The sequence below is a fragment of the Odontesthes bonariensis genome, chromosome 6 (assembly GCF_027942865.1).
Source record: "Odontesthes bonariensis isolate fOdoBon6 chromosome 6, fOdoBon6.hap1, whole genome shotgun sequence".
NCBI classification, from domain to species: Eukaryota; Metazoa; Chordata; class Actinopteri; order Atheriniformes; family Atherinopsidae; genus Odontesthes; species Odontesthes bonariensis.
This window is the reverse complement of record NC_134511.1, coordinates 7,537,753-7,553,290: the sequence shown is the minus strand read 5'-3', so window position 1 is coordinate 7,553,290 and position 15,538 is coordinate 7,537,753. Positions and strand designations below refer to the sequence as shown.

Sequence of the window (15,538 nt, the reverse complement as noted above, 5' to 3'; positions counted from 1 at the left end):
TTTTATTTTTATATTACACATGAAACAGTTCTATATTATACGCCAGGGGATAAAAGAGGTCACAATAAAATATTCAAGTGTTCACAGATATCAACAGTCTTTATCGCTTTCTGGTTGTTTGAGTATTTAATGGAGGTCATGAACTGCCTGAGCTCACCGAGAAAGGCAAGAAAATATGTTTTTTTTTTCATGAATTTACATTTATGGATATGAAATTTTGCCATTAAAATGATGAGGTTGATAATAAAAGTTATGTTGGCTTTTTCTTTGGTTTTGTTAATGTCAGGGAGCCCAAACAATACACTCATCCAAGATAAATTAAACTCATTTTCAATATTGTTAGCGATAAAGTTACAGATATCACTCCACAGTCTTTGGACAATAAGTGCCAAAATAAATGGGTAACAGTTTCAGTCTGTATAGAACAGATTTCACATCAATGTCTCTTTTGAATCTTTCAACAATTGGATGGATAAAATCTATGAATTAACTTAAATGAAACTTCTCTGACTTTATTAGTTAACAGGTATCAGTTGGGTAAGAGCCAGATCTTCTTCCAGTCTGTGTGTTCCAAGTATTTTTTCCAGTATGAGACCACGTATGGAACTGTGGTGTAAACAGGAGTCTAATTAGTTTGTTGTTTTTTTCCATTACTGGTCAAATTTTGGTCACTTCCTGTGACGTCAGCCCCGTCACATCGTGCCTTATTAGTCGCGTAACATCTGCGGCAATAAATCAGAAATAAAAGGACAACAGTTTAGTGCCCCCCATTATTTGAATCCGTCAGAAACCACTGATAAAAGTTTCAGCCTAAACAAATGCACAAAGTTTATAAAAACGAAAGAGAACACCAGAAGCAACATCTGTTATATTTATTAAGTTGATTGTTCCTCCGCTTAATATTTATAATAATACATTTATAATTATAATAAATATATTTATCACTCTGCCTCCTCATGTTGCTAAAAAGACAGTTTTCTTATCATGTTGGTTTTTTTAAGGCTGCAGGAAATGAAGGGCAGCCTAGTTCGGGTAACTGTGCGTAAAGTCGAGCTTCCTCGGTAATTAACATCACTTTCTGCAGGTGTGAGAGGCCTGCAGGTGCTGCCACCCGCCTCATCATTTTTAGCACCCTGGAGCTTCTCCTGCCTAACACAGAAGCTGAGTTTCCCAGAGAAAACACCGCCGACGGAGGCTGAACTCGGGCAGGAGCCGTGGAGACAGACGGTGAGAGATGAACTGTGCGCACCGAGCTCAGACCAGAAGCTGCAGATTTAACCAAGAAGCTCGCACATTATGAAGACTGCACTCAGAGATTTCTGGTGCGGTTCGGGTCATGTTCGGTTTGGATCTTTGCCAACAGATTCCGACGTAAGGCCCATTTATGCCCTACGGTAAATACGGAAACGGACGCCTTCACCCGGTTCTGGGGGTCGTTTCATACGTCAGTTTGTCCGTAGGTCAAGAGCTTAGCAATCCGGTGAGCTCCGGGCGAAACGGAGCAATACCAGAGGAAGTCGTGGGGGCAGTAGAGAGTCAGGAGCGTGTTGGCTCCGGAAGTTATGGAGGAAGAAGAAGAACGAAGAGTAGGAGATTTAAAAATTTTTAAGATTTAAAAATGCCAGGTAATGGAGGAGAGGATTTGTGAGATGGTCAGGGGGTATATACATTTGTATGACTGCAACTTCCTCAATTGACGCCATGTTTCTCAAACCCGCGGCCGACAATGACTCAATATATAATACCGCCCTCTAGAGGATTTCTTACGGACGTGCGCAATACGGACGGAGGCATGAACAGAAGCTCCGGGAGCAACGAATGGACCGGACAGACGAACTTCGTCCGGTTCCGTAGGGCATAAATCGGACTTAAGTGGTGACTGCAGAGGCAGCCTGATTGGATCCTCCTTGTATGATCCGAAGCGATGAGACATCTAAAGAATGTTTTGGATCTGTGTAAAGAGATTATACTGATCCATCATATATTTGTTTATCGTATTTCACTGTCTTTAGGTTCGTTACCAAGTTAAACATTAAGGCAAGGCAAAGCCATTTTATTTATAGAGCACAATTCGTACACAAGGTAATTCAAAGTGCTTTGCAGCTACATAAAATCACAAGAAGGCAATAAAATAATTAAAAATATAAAAAAACATTCATTATTAATTCATTTAAAAGTGAAGAGTGCAGATAAAATACTTTCAGGTGTCATATGCACAGCTAAATAGAACTGTTTTCAGCCTGGATTTAAACATTGTCAGAGTTAAAGGGATAGTTCGCCTCTTTTAACACTAAACACTGATGATGTCTAATTTAAGATGCAAGGGTTCAGTTCTGCTGTCCAGTCGTCCGGGAACAGTCGAGGGAGAAAATGCTTTTAGGTAGTTCGCGGTCCGAGGAGGTTGTTGTCATCAAAAAGCAAAAAATAAGGGAAAGAACATTTTTTAGAACAGCTTAAAGGGATAGTTCGCCTCTTTTGACATGAAGCTGTATGACGTCCCATATTAGCAATATCATTTATGAACATTTTCTTACCCCCTGCTGCGTCCTGTGAGCCGAGTTCCAGCCTCGTTTTGGCGTTGACAAAAGTAGTCCCGGCTAGTTGGCTGGGGTTTAAAAAATAAAGCTTTTTGCTCCTCAAAACAATATGCGTTCAAAAGAGTAATACATTTGCATCACAAAATCATTCATCCAGAAAAAGTCAGACCTCACAATCGCTTGGCGCTATTTTCTCTCCCTTCGTATCACTGCGTGCTGCCACCTGCCGACAGCCGCGCCTGTTACAGTGTTTACTGCTCGGTCTGCACGGTTTACACAGTAGGCAGTGATACGAAGGTAGAGAGAAATAGTACCAAGCGATTGTGAGGTCTGACTTTTTCCTGGAGAACGATTTTGTGATGCAAAAGTATTACTCTTTTGAACGCATATTGTTTTGAGAAGCAAAACGCTTTATTTTTTAAGCCCCAGCCAACTAGCCGGACTACCTTCGTCAACGCCAAAACTCGGCTGGAACTCGGCTCACAGGACGCAGCAGGGGGTAAGAAAATGTTCATAAATGATATTGCTAATATGGGATGTCATACAGCTTCATGTCAAAAGAGGCAAACTATCCGTTTAAGTCATAACATTTCTGTTTAAGCAAAGACTTAATTTATCGTTTTAATGGTTGGAAGTTGCCACCAAATGTTCCATACCAAAACCTTCATCATTATTTTATTTTTTTTTTTATCTAAAGGATTGGAAACTAGAGTATCATATGTTTTTAAAACTTTGAAATCATAGATGAAAAGTTCTGATTCATTACATTTTCTTTGCTCTAATATAAAGCAACACAGTTAAACTGAATTTCAGTTCAGTTTTCTTAAACTGTGCTAATTCAAAACGACACTCAGAGACACTTCAGTCCAACTGTATTTGTGTAAGATAATAAAACCAGTGGATCACATTTTTTATTTTATTTTTTTTTTTAACCGGACAGGACCTGCAGCTTCCTGCTATTGAAGGGGGAGTCGGTGATCTTTCATCGGCTGCCGTTTGTTGCGTTCTCTGCCAACATGATCCCACACTGCTTCAGTAATGTTGAGCTCCGGGCTCTGGGGAGGATTCATCCCTCCATTAGACCTGCTGCCACTGATTTTCAGCCCACTTCTTGTGTCCTTTGGCACAGCTCAGCCTTTTCTCCCTGTTTCCCTTCCTTAAGAACGGCTTCCTGACAGCCACCCTTCCATGGAGCCCATTTCTGATGAGGCTTGGGCCAACAGCAGATGGATCAGCTGAAGCTCCAGATGCATCTCTCAGCTCCTGTGTCAGGTCTTTGCTGGATGTTTTCCTCTTTCTTAAGGACATCACTTTCAGATCCTGTTCATCTGCTGTAGATAGTTCTTTAGGCCTGACACTTCTTCTTCTGTCCTCCACTTGTCCAGTTTCCTCAAATGTTTTAAGGACACACTGCACACCATGCTGAGATGCCAAGTTTTCAGCTAACAGCTCTTTGGGAATCACCTTGTTGCTGCAGAAATCCTGTTTTCTGTCTGTCACACTGTGTTATCTTTGCTGTTTTTCACACATGTAGCTAAAGAAATGGGAACAAATGATGTGTCTCTGTGACAGGCTGCTGGGAACAAAGTGCCTAAAGATCCAGTTTAAAATGGCTTCTTTGCTAAGTTGTCTGTTCTGTGTGGACACAACACTGGTTCATGTCCAAAGAAAAACTCAGAAAGACCTCCAGAAAGCCTGGAGAACTATTGCTTAAGACCACTTAAAAAGAATATAGGAAAGTTTGGCTGTTTGGAAGGAAATGGAAATAAATGAGGACTGGATCAGGACACAATACTGTGTAACATTCAACCTTGAAATTGAATATTTTCTTACAAAAACCTAAACATTTGTCTGCTTAAAAGTGTCACTTCCTCGATTTCTCTGGGGAACTCGTAATTGAAGTCCTAGTTTTCTTTTCTTTTTATCTTTCCATACTAGATTTCACTAGCATTCAAATCTAATATCTGGTTTCTGTTTCAGCTTTTTCAAACTATTGTTTTCTTGGTGTTAAAAATGTTAAAGGTTCAGTTGCTGACTCATCTCGTTTGGCTGACTTTTTAAACCAAAAACCCAAATTGAAGCGCACGGGTGATTCCTGCTCTGTGCGTTTCCATAGCAGAGCAGGCCAGCTGGTTTTTGCATGTCATTTCCCTTTGTAAACAACATGGGCCATGCAAATGCCGCCCTCTGGATCGTAACGTACGTCCAGTTATTTGACAGTGATGTTCATATAGAGCAGAAGCCTGTTCTACGTAAACTTATGCAAACCGATGGAAATGTGAGGCAAAGCAGTTCTGTAACAGAGAGCTAATGTGTCGCAAAGAAGTGCGGTTCTCCATGAGGCTGGAGGTAGGTTCTGTCTCTTCGTGTTTTACATCGGGAGTCCTGGACTGTGAGCTTAGACTTCAACGACGAACCGTTTGAGGTTGCAAAGCTGATCTCGTGCAGCAGATGTGATTTTGCCATAACGGGAAGAAAGTATAGAATTAGAATCTTTAAGGATGGGTCGGTTCAATGAAGTTGTTCAGGTGAAGTTCCACCTCAGGAAAAGCCGGTTTGACACTGTTTTAGGGAGTAAAGGTAGGCGTTGTGGGGATTTTTGCTATTTAATTACTGTAAAAAGCTGTGAATTTGATACAAGGCCACACAACGGAGAAGAAATTCTGCTTGTGAAGAGAATTTCTTCTCTCGGGCACAAAGAGCGCCCACTCTACTTTCCCTACTTTTATTCCTCTTCCCGTTAAAGTCTGTGAAAAGGACACATTTGACAGATGTAATCAATGTTGGGATTTGGTTGAAAAGTGGCCTAAACCAAAGGTCCAAGATGGGCACCTTGGTTTAGTTGCTGCAGTAGCAGCAATAGTAGATTCAGTTTTAATTCGTAGAGATAACTGCACAAAGAACACAAATTCCAGTTGCTGTGGAACTACTTGAAATGAGACATTTTCTTTATTTAAAATCTAACCAAAGGTTTTCTGAAGTCTTTCTTTGATTTGATCCCGGAATGATCCTTAGAATGAACTAAGGACCAATCAGAAGACATAAGAACAGCTTCCCCACCTCGATGGCACTGATCCGTCTACCCAAAGATTTTCAGCTGGATTCTGCTGGGGAAGGATTCTTCGCTCAGTTTCTCTCTTTTCTCTGTGCTCTTGTCCTTGTTTTGTCTTCTTAATATATTCATCCGGTTATTTTATTTCCTTAAAGTTTATTTTTCCCCCTGAAATGTTCCAGACTTGACATTTGTTGATGGCGAAGGTTCAGCTCTGTACGGACCAAGTCGTCAAGTGTAAAAGTTTCCCTCTTTCGGGGCGTAAACGCTGTGCTAAAACCACTCATGTCAGTTTCCTGTATGTTGATCATGTTTTATCTTCTACAGCGTTTTGATGGAGGCACCGTTGTCTGAATACTGATGCTTTAGGAGTTCTTCCCTTCATCTAAAACCCTCACCTGATGCTTCGAGTTGGCTGCTGACGCCTCAGCATCCTCCATCCATCTGTTCACCTGCTTAAAGCTTCCTCCACACACCAGTCATGAATCCCTATGGAAGTACAAATTTGAGCTCTATTCCATGCAGTGATGCTGCTGCTCCCGGCTATTTGCAGACTCCTCTTCCATATTCAGCCTCCAATTATCCAGCTGTGTTCTCCTCACCGTCTCCTCAGCTCATCCACACGGGTCACAGCTCTCTGACAGTCCTGGCCCATGACTCCTCTCCCTCCCAGGCCTCATCAGACCAACTTTTCCTGCCATCGAACTCTGCGTTGCCACTTCCAGCCTTCAGTCCCACACCCGTACCTCAGTCCAGTTTGACACCAGGTTCCTCAACGGTTCCCCCTTCCACACAGAACCCCTACCCTCCCTCCTCCGCCCACACCCCCCAGGTCTCCGTCAGCTTCCCGTCCCCGGACCTCCGTCCATCTCCGCTCGAGTCTCCGTGCTCTGATGAGACCTGCCTGGACCTAGAGTGCTCCATCTGCTTCAGCCAGTTCAACAACGTCTTCCGCTGCCCTAAGATGCTCCACTGCAAGCACACCTTCTGCCTGGAGTGCTTGGCACGCATCAACGTCAAGTCCGCGGAGCCCAGCGCCATCCAGTGCCCGCTGTGCCGCAGCTTCACGCCCCTGCCGGTCCTCGGCCTGCCCAAACTGGTCACGGACTCGGACGTGCTGTCCTCCCTGCCGGCCGCCATGCAGAGAGTCTACAGCATCCGTTTTGTCCGCAACAAAGGGAAGCTGCAGGTCAAAAGGTGAGGCTGATGGAACGTGTTTATAAGATTTCGCAGAGATGGGGACTCGAGTCGACTCGAGTCGCTGTTTTGACGACTTGTGACTTGACTTGACAAAAAAGACTTGAGACTCGACTAAGACTTGGAAGTTAAAGACTCGGCACTTGACTTGACTTGAGACACGATGACTTGAGTGTTAAGCATCTAGCATAACTTCGAACTTTGTTCGTCATTTGAAGATCCATTCTGACCAGTAAGCTTGTCAAATTAGTTTAAAATTATCCTGATAGCCTAGTCGGTAGTTAGCTAACGTTAGCTTGATATGATACGGGGTGGACAGGCTGGACAATTACTTGGGACTTGAAAGCTAAGACTTGGGACTTATTTGAGACTTGCACATGTGTGACTTGGTCCCATCTCTGAGCTTTCATGTAATAAAAAGCATGATGGATCTTGGTTTCCATGCACGCCCTCCCAGGGTTGCACTTTTTTGTAAAAAATATTGAGCTGATTTGACGATAGGAAAGTTTATTTTTAGGGGAGTAGAAATTAAAAGATGCTCGGCCGGATGAGAGTTTTTCAGATTTCTGTCTTGACCAAAAACTAGTTGTGGCTTCTTTGGGAAAACCAGCAGAAAACATCTGGACAGAGGTGTAGTTGGTGGGTGCACCACCACGATCAAATGCAAAAAAAATGAAAACCCAGATTTTTATTTTTGAATTAAGGCTGCTGATGATGTGCGTCGCCATGTGGACGTTATCTGATGTGGAGGCTGAACGTAACCTTCTAACGTTACAATATCAGCTTTTTATCAAGGCCCACGGGAACTCTGGTACTTATTAACCTGAACATATTTAAGTGAATCATATTCTTCTCTCGTTGTTTTGGTTTGACACGACTGACGGAGCCAACGCTATGATCTCACTTAAAAGTTTCAGTTGTGGACTTCTGAAGGAGAAGACTTGTATTAACATTTTTAAGTTGATGGATCTGCAGGAATATTAAAAGTCTGGTCCAAAATTTTTATTTAAACTTATTTTACATTAATTTGTAACTTGAAATTCCCAAAAAGTGAGTGAATATTTAATTTCTTTCTGAGATGAACCCTCTACTGTGCAGTAAAATAAGGTTTCCAGGTCCAGTAGGATCTTTGACGTCTCTTGGCTTGAGGTGGTTCTTCTGAAGAGGAGAGACTCCTGTGTCTGGCCCAACGATGAGTCATTTTGTAAATATTCTCGTTGGTATTTAGGAGTCCTTTCTTTCCTTAAAACCAAATGAAAAGGGTTCATGGTTTTTATTCTGTACTCCACGGCTTACATGAACTTTTATATCTGGAATTTTGCCCAGAGCTGACCAATCGGAGCGGACTAAATTCTAGTTTTAGAGGTAACTGGTGAAAAGAGTGCCGTGACAGTCGTTTTATGGCATTTAAACATTTGTTGCTGAATGTTTTCACTAAAAAAATGTCAATTTTTCAACTTTATTAGTCTTTTTTTCCTACTTTTTATATATTTTTAACGTTTATAAAGATTTTAATGTTAATTTAAAGCTATAATAGACTTTTTAATAGCATTTTTATTTTTGACATTACTTATAATAGTTTTATTTTCCCTGTGGTGGACTGGCGACCCGCCCAGGGTGTAACCCCACCTCTCACCCAATGGCAGCTGGGATAAGCTCCACCCACCACCCCACCCAGTGACCCTGAATTGGATCAACAGAAAAATGTTTTCATTTGGGTATTTGTGCTATGTTGATCTCAGTTCTCAGCTCAGTTATTTTTCTGTGTGACATTTTCCATCATCAGCCCCTCTGCTGGGCACATCTGGAGCAGTTCTGACATTAATTTACTTGCTACTAAGCTATATTTTCAGATTTTTGTTGTCAAAAAGATGATTAATTGACTTGATTTTTAGGTCGTCCCTGTGATCCTGCAGTCTCGTTTGATTTAAATGGAATTCCCTTTCATCTTGGGTTAATCTTCTCATGCAGGAACGCCGTCGGTGCGCCGCAGTGGGGTCGCCGCTCGCTGATGTCTGTGCGCTCAGGGCGCCGCTCTCTGGACGTGGGGCTTCCCAGCCCGACCACTGCGGATGGCAGGCAGGTGAGCGGCGTGGGCGGAGTGCTGTTCCGACTGACGGGCCGGCCGGCGTGTCGAGCCTTCCTCCTGATGTCTGTGATGATGATGATGGTGCTGCTGACGGGCATAGTCATCTTCCTCCTCACGTTCAAAAAGTGATGACGAAACGCGCTTTTATCTCTGATGGGGAGCAAATCCCACCGTACGAAGGGGAGTTTTATGTATAAATGAAGTTGATGAGCAACATCTGTTTTAGCTGCTGTGGCTTAAACGGACCCAGATGTGCAATAAGAAGCCTTTAACTTTCTGACACGGGGAGGAAGATCCTGTTCTTAAATCTACTTTCTATGAATCAAAGATGATGAAACTCAACACCGGCGCTGACAAACTCGACTGTAAACCCCATCAAGTTCAGTTTGTGCCAAAAGTTTCAGTCTGAAAATAGACTTTCTTCTGCAGGCCGGTCGTCTTTGAATCTAAGAAATAATAGACTTTAATCTGCTTTAAATGACGAGCTAAAGCTATTGCGAAAAACAACAACCTTCAACTGCTTTTGGATTGTTATGAAAAGGTTATAAAATGGATATGAGGCAGTAGAAGTGGGGAAAACCGAGGAAATGAGATGAACGATGAAGAGTTCAGTTCATGTCAAACACGTGCGAAAATGGCAGTGAGGAGATGCAAGATGGCTGCTCAGAAAGTCCTAAAACATCAGTTCTATTCGTTTAACAGGTGAAACTGAAATCTTTATCCACCTGAAGGTGAACAGCTTGAAACACTAATCTTTCACTGTCACTCTGACACTAAACTCTCTCTAACGTTCCGTTTCCTTTGACTTGAATCAAAGCCCTTTTTTTTTTTGTCTCTTCACTGCACTAACTGGCACTTTCTTCCGCGTGTTCTCCTGTTTGAACTTGTTCTGGCAGCTTTCAGCACTTTAATAAGGAACCCGGGGGGGGGGGGGGGGGGTATATGTTACATATTTGATGGACTGTTGATCTCTTCAGTTCTCCACTCTTAACCAAATGTTGTTTATGGGAATCATTCAAATGAGCCGAGCCCCAGCTGGTCTGCTGCAGACACAGAAGGCTACAGATGAACCTGTTCCTCACTTTAGTCAAAGTGCTAAAACAGGCCTGACTCCATGCAAATAGTTTAGATTTTTGGTGGTGTTGCTTTTTGTCTCCCCCCAGAAACTCCAAACTGTTGATGAGGTGGGACCAAAAACATTTGCATGGATGCACACCTCGCAGTTTTGGTAAATTTGGCCTTTTTGGTGGTTTGTGGAGCACTTTGCCTTCCAGCTTGTGCGTTGGACCCTGCAGGATACGGATGGACCCAGCGTCCTTTTTTATTCCCGCTCGGTTTGAAACTCAACCCCGCTGAACATCGGAGGCGAACTGGATTTTAAAAATAATCATTTATTGGATATTTGCGGCTCTCCCAAAAAGCTAAACTGTCGTCATCCTGAAACCTGGTTTAATATGTTGCATGTTTGCCTCGGACAACAAATATTTAGTTCAACAGTGTAAAAGCATCTGAGAAGAGAAGTTTGACATGTTTTTTATCTCATGTTTATGTGTTTTAGGCTCTGACCTGTTTTATTATAATGCTATAATAAATATGATGTAATTTTTATATTTATACCCCTTTTAGTAAAGCTTGCACTACAACTGTTTTTTCTCATGTTAAATTTGAATAAATTTCTACTTGAATTCAACAGTTTGTCATTTTATTAAACAGAATCAAGTTAAAGTTGAACTGATTTTAAATTCTGGAAGATCTGCTTTTTGTCTCTCTTCTTTAGGTTTGAAATCATGGATGTAGCACAGTTTACGAATCACTTGTAGTCAGAAATGGATTAAAGCGAAGCTACGGTAACGACCCACTGCAGGTTCTGACATGTTTGATTCATCAGGAACCAGTTAAACCCTTTTAGCTTGATCAATATTTTAATTGGAACAGTTTCTCTGAATGATGTGGTGGTTGGCTGGTTGCACATCCTTGCATCGGTCAACAGTGACGGGTTTAGGAGTGGAGTTGCAGCTCCCTCTGCAGGTAAAGAACAAACGTATGCAGCAGAATTTTCCACCTGGAATTGTTATCCAATAAGGAAAGTTCAGTTTGCATCTTTGTTGTTTCACAAGAAGAAATTTGTCAGCGTTAAAATCCCAAACGTAAGCAGTCGGACAGCTCATGCCACAGTTTGGGATAAAGGCAATGAACACAATGTATACTGCAATGTAATTAAACATGCATAACTATTTGGTTTGGAGAATTTAGTTGGAAAAACTTCAAAGTACTTCATTTTCCCACTAAGAAAACTATAAACTTCCCTTTTATTTCAATAGACGAAAGCCTTATTTAAGTAGAAAAACTTATTTTCCCTTTACTTCCCTCAGTCACTTTGTTTTTCTTGCACTAAGCATAAAGCGTATGCTTCCTTTCTGCTTTATTTTAAACAGATTCTCTAATAAAGGTTTGGCTTTCACACATTACACAGGTTGCTTATAATTATAGGAATGGACTCTTGTCTGACATATCCTTAAAGGATAAGACCGTTTTTTTTTACATTGGGCCCTTGATTTCACATTATAGCATGATGTTCTACTCACCCCTGCTTGTTGTTTGTCATTTGGAGCTGTTCCGAAGATATTCGAGAGGCGTCTGGCTGCTCTCTTGAGATATTCGGCCATGAAACGGTTTCCTATGGGCAACGTTATACAGGCACAAACTATGCTGTTTATAATTTATTAATTACTGTACACTAGCACTGATAACGTGGAGGTGCGTCGCTTACTTAAAAAAATCCGGGTTATTGTAATTTTGATTTTTTTTTTTTTTTGTCGTAAAGTGGGTGTTACTGACGTCATCGTCGTGCTACTGCCACAGGCAGCCCACAGACCTGCTGCCTATTTATTCATTCGGCTAAAATTCAAAATTAGTAACCCGGATTTTTTTAAGTAAGCGACGCACCTCCACGTTATCAGTGCTAGTGTAGAGTAATTAATAAATTATAAACAGCATAGTTTGTGCCTGTATAAGCTTGCCCATAGGAAACCGTTTCATGGCCGAATATCTCAAGAGAGCAGCCAGACGCCTCGCAAATATCTTCGGAACAGCTCCAAATGACCAACAACAAGCAGGGGTGAGTAGAACATCATGTTATAATGTGAAATCAAGGGCCCAATGTCAAAAAACCGGTCTTATCCTTTAAATCGGATTGAAATGAGAAGCACTGACACCTATTTGTATATTTTACTTTGTCAAGTTCCAGGTTCAATTCCCAGCTTCGGCCTTTCTGTGTGGAGTTTGTATGTTCTCCCCGTGTATGCGTGGGTTCTCTCTGGGTTCCTCCCACTGTCCAAAAACATGCATGTTAAGTTAATTGGTGTCTCTAAAATTGTCCCTAGGGTTGGGGTTCCCTCGTTTGGCCCTGTGATGGACTGGTGACTTTTCCAGGGTGTAAATTAGAACAAGCAGGTACAGAAAATGGATGGGTGGAAGATGGTGTTGTTTAACATTAGGGCTGGGCAACGATTAAAATGTTTAATCTAATTAATCACATGATTTCCCTGATAAATCATTATTAATCGCATTTCTACGCAAAATCCAAAAATGAATCCAAAAGTAGTATATAGCTTTTAGCATTTAGTTTTATTTTAAATGTGCTGCCATATGAATGAAAGTGCCATAACATTTGTTGTGCAAACACACTTTTAACATCAGCATCTTTCTGTAGTTTTTATGTAGAAGCCTCGCTCCACTGTCTGTTTCCTTGAATGACTTGCTGCTATCAGTTGTGTGTTTTGCCTTTAAGTGATATTTTAGACTGGAACTACTACGCTGAGAAGACAATTCAACTTGGCAGTGTTTACAGATGACTTTGGTTCTGTCGACTCCGCCGCCTGGAAGAACTTTAAAATGAAAATGGCCGAGTAAAAGTTCCGTACCCTTCTCCATGTTTGGTGGATCCGCCGATTACTTTCTTTTTTTTCCGGTTCCGCAGCAGACAGCAACAGACTTTTACAAAATAAAAGCCTGTGAGCAACAGACTTTTACAAAATAAAATAAATAATAAAACAGGGGTGGTCCGTGCTGTAGTGGGTACAGCAGGCGCCCCATGTACAGAGGCTATAGTCCTCGCTGCAGCTGGCCCCGGTTCGAGTCGTGGCGTGTCGTTCCCCCTCTCTCTGCCTCCTGCTTCCTGTCTCTCTTTCCTATCCATTAAAGGCACAAAAGCCCCAAAAAATAATAATACATTTCTTTTTAAAAGCATTAATGCGCGATAAAATATTTATCAAGTTAAAGCGATAATAACAAGTTAACTCGCCCAGCCTTAGTTCAAATAAATATCAAAGATTTGATTTTTTTAGAAAAGCAGAAAAGTGCTGGAAAAACAGACACTAGTGAACAAATGTTATAGAAAATGATCAGAGAGATTTCAGTCTTACAGGATGTAGGAGCTCAGAAGGAGGCAGACGTACCAGAAGGTGGAGCTGCAGCACCAATAAATGAAATGAGGTTTGTAGAACATATAAAAGAAGCTGGTGATCTGGATCTTTATCAGTCAGAATTCAGAAGCATCATCATCCTGCAATTTGTTTAATCCAACTTTTACAGCTCCGGCTTTTAAAAGCTAAATGCTTTTTGTTTCTAAACTTGTCACATATATAGTATATTTGTCCTGTTGCCTAACCATGTAAAATGATGATTCATACCTGCCTTGGCTCTGAAAACTTGCTTTTTCAGTGTAAAAAAAAAAAGTTTTTTATATAAATAAAGATATTTTCTTGGACAAAAAAAAAAAAAAGAATTCAGGAGCATCTGTTGGAAATCCAACAGAATTAAAAAGATATTTGTGTTGGTTATGATGCAGAATGTAAAAAGCAGGACACAGATACAACGTGGATGCACATGATATGCATCCAGCCTACACGAGGAAAGCGATTACTGGGAAAAAGTAAATGAATGAAGGCTGAAGAGGTCTTTAATATTCAGAGTTTTATTTTACATGAACAAGAAGCTTCATGTACTAACTTTAAAACACTTTATAAAACTTTATAAAACTTTCTTTTTAGAGAGAAGAGGCTTTCTCCTGCAGCCTTCCAAACAAGCCAAACTTGTTCAGTCTGTTTCTAACTGTGCTGTCATGAACTTTAACCTTTAACATGCTAACGGAGGCCTGCAGAGTCTGAGATGTAGCTCTAGGGTTTCTGACCTTGGGGTGACCTTGCTGGGACGTCCACTCCTGGGAAGATTGACAGCTGTCCTGAATGTTTTCCACTTGTGAATAATCTTTCTCTCTGTAGAATCTTTCCGTATTTTGGCTTTGTTTTGTTAGATGAATCATGACGTGAAATAAATCAGATGGATAGACTATAACCCAGAAAGTCACTTTAAACTCAACCACCCTGCATAACTTGGTCCTGATTAAACCCATCAGATACACAGAGATTCTTCAGATGGTAAGACACGATCAGCTTGATAAAATGTTGGTTTAATCTTCCATATCTCTTCCTTCTTTAGCGGAAAAGGTTTTAGTTCCTCTTTCTAAGTTCTCGAATGGAATGGAATAAAAGTCATCTATATGCTTTTAAGTGATCAAAGTTCACCTATGATGGGACACAATCATTCTGTCAGCTCCAACTCCAACAGGATGACATAAGCCTGCGACCATGTGCACAATAATGCAACAAATCAAGGCTAGCAGGAATCAATCAGCAGGTACTGAGACAGTTACGGGACTGTCACATTTACCACAACTCATTCTGTTGTGAACTTGAGTATTTCCATCTATGAGATTCTAAGCAAACAGCTGTTGAATATTTCTTGCAAACTCACAATGAACCTCATTATTGTGCAAAAAGGGGACGTCCAGGGATCACAGAGAATTTTGTGAGACTGTAACCCTTTCACAAGCTGATGAATATCGCACGTCAGAAACTTCCTTTGGATTCCCTCATCTGCAGAAAAACTCAGTGGGACTTCCTGCTTCGTAGTTACACAGGGAAATGAAACTGCTGATTTCCAAATACCCTTATGGGTCACGATGTGTCCTCATCTCCTTATTTCCTTATCTCCTTATCTCCTTATCAACTGGAGAAGCTGATCTGGTTACACATGCACGCCGCCTCTGTGTCTTCTGTCTTCAGCTTTATCACCAGACTGACAGTTCCACAGAACTTTCTTTTTGTGTTCTTCATCAACTCCCTGCTCTGATTCTGAGGGCGCGCACACATACTCTATCCCCTCACGCAGTGTTTTACATCATAAACTTAGAAAGCTGACTTTCTTTGTAAATGTAAATGTAAATGTACTTTATTTATACAGCCCTTTACAGACAATCCTTACGATGTACCAAAGTGCTTTATAGCAGGTAATAAATAAAGAGAAGAATAAGTAAAAACAAATAAAAACAATAAAAGTACAGTGAAAGCAATAAATTACAACAAAATCAAATAATATAAATTTATATAAAAGTGTCATCATACTACTGGGTATTAAAAGTGTAGTAAATATGAGGGATGGTCGCCGAGCCGATGTAGAGATGAGTGATGAAGAACTCTGCTGACACGGACTTAGTCGAACATAGAAATCTTTATTTCTGTCATCAGGTCCGTCTCGAATTTACAGAAAAGATGCATCAGTCTGGAGAGGGTGCGTCTCAATTAGCCGATGGAAGCCCTCTCC

The 15,538-nt window shown here is 41.2% G+C and overlaps 1 protein-coding gene across 4 annotated transcripts; it reads left to right on the top strand.

The window, feature by feature from the left end:
- The first annotated feature begins 1,147 nt into the window (after positions 1-1,147).
- Positions 1,148-10,565, top strand: LOC142382798 (uncharacterized). 4 transcript variants are annotated; one of them, XM_075468916.1, is made up of 3 exons: positions 1,148-1,227; positions 5,917-6,786; positions 8,758-10,565. In XM_075468916.1, the coding sequence occupies exons 2-3, from the start codon at positions 6,071-6,073 to the stop codon at positions 9,002-9,004; spliced, it is 963 nt and encodes a 320-aa protein (XP_075325031.1). In that variant the 5' UTR covers positions 1,148-1,227; positions 5,917-6,070; the 3' UTR covers positions 9,005-10,565. The 4 variants fall into 4 exon arrangements, with proteins under 4 accessions (XP_075325031.1, XP_075325029.1, XP_075325030.1 ...); XM_075468914.1 differs by lacking the exon at positions 1,148-1,227 and adding an exon at positions 4,818-4,886; XM_075468915.1 differs by lacking the exon at positions 1,148-1,227 and adding an exon at positions 4,895-5,065.
- Positions 10,566-15,538: the final 4,973 nt, after the last annotated feature.

Coding starts and splice junctions, on each gene's coding strand:
- LOC142382798 (XM_075468916.1), top strand. CDS start 6,071: ATGAATCCCTATGGAAGTACAAATTTGAGCTCTATTCCATGCAGTGAT. Junction 6,787..8,757: donor GGGAAGCTGCAGGTCAAAAG/GTGAGGCTGATG, acceptor CTTCTCATGCAG/GAACGCCGTCGGTGCGCCGC.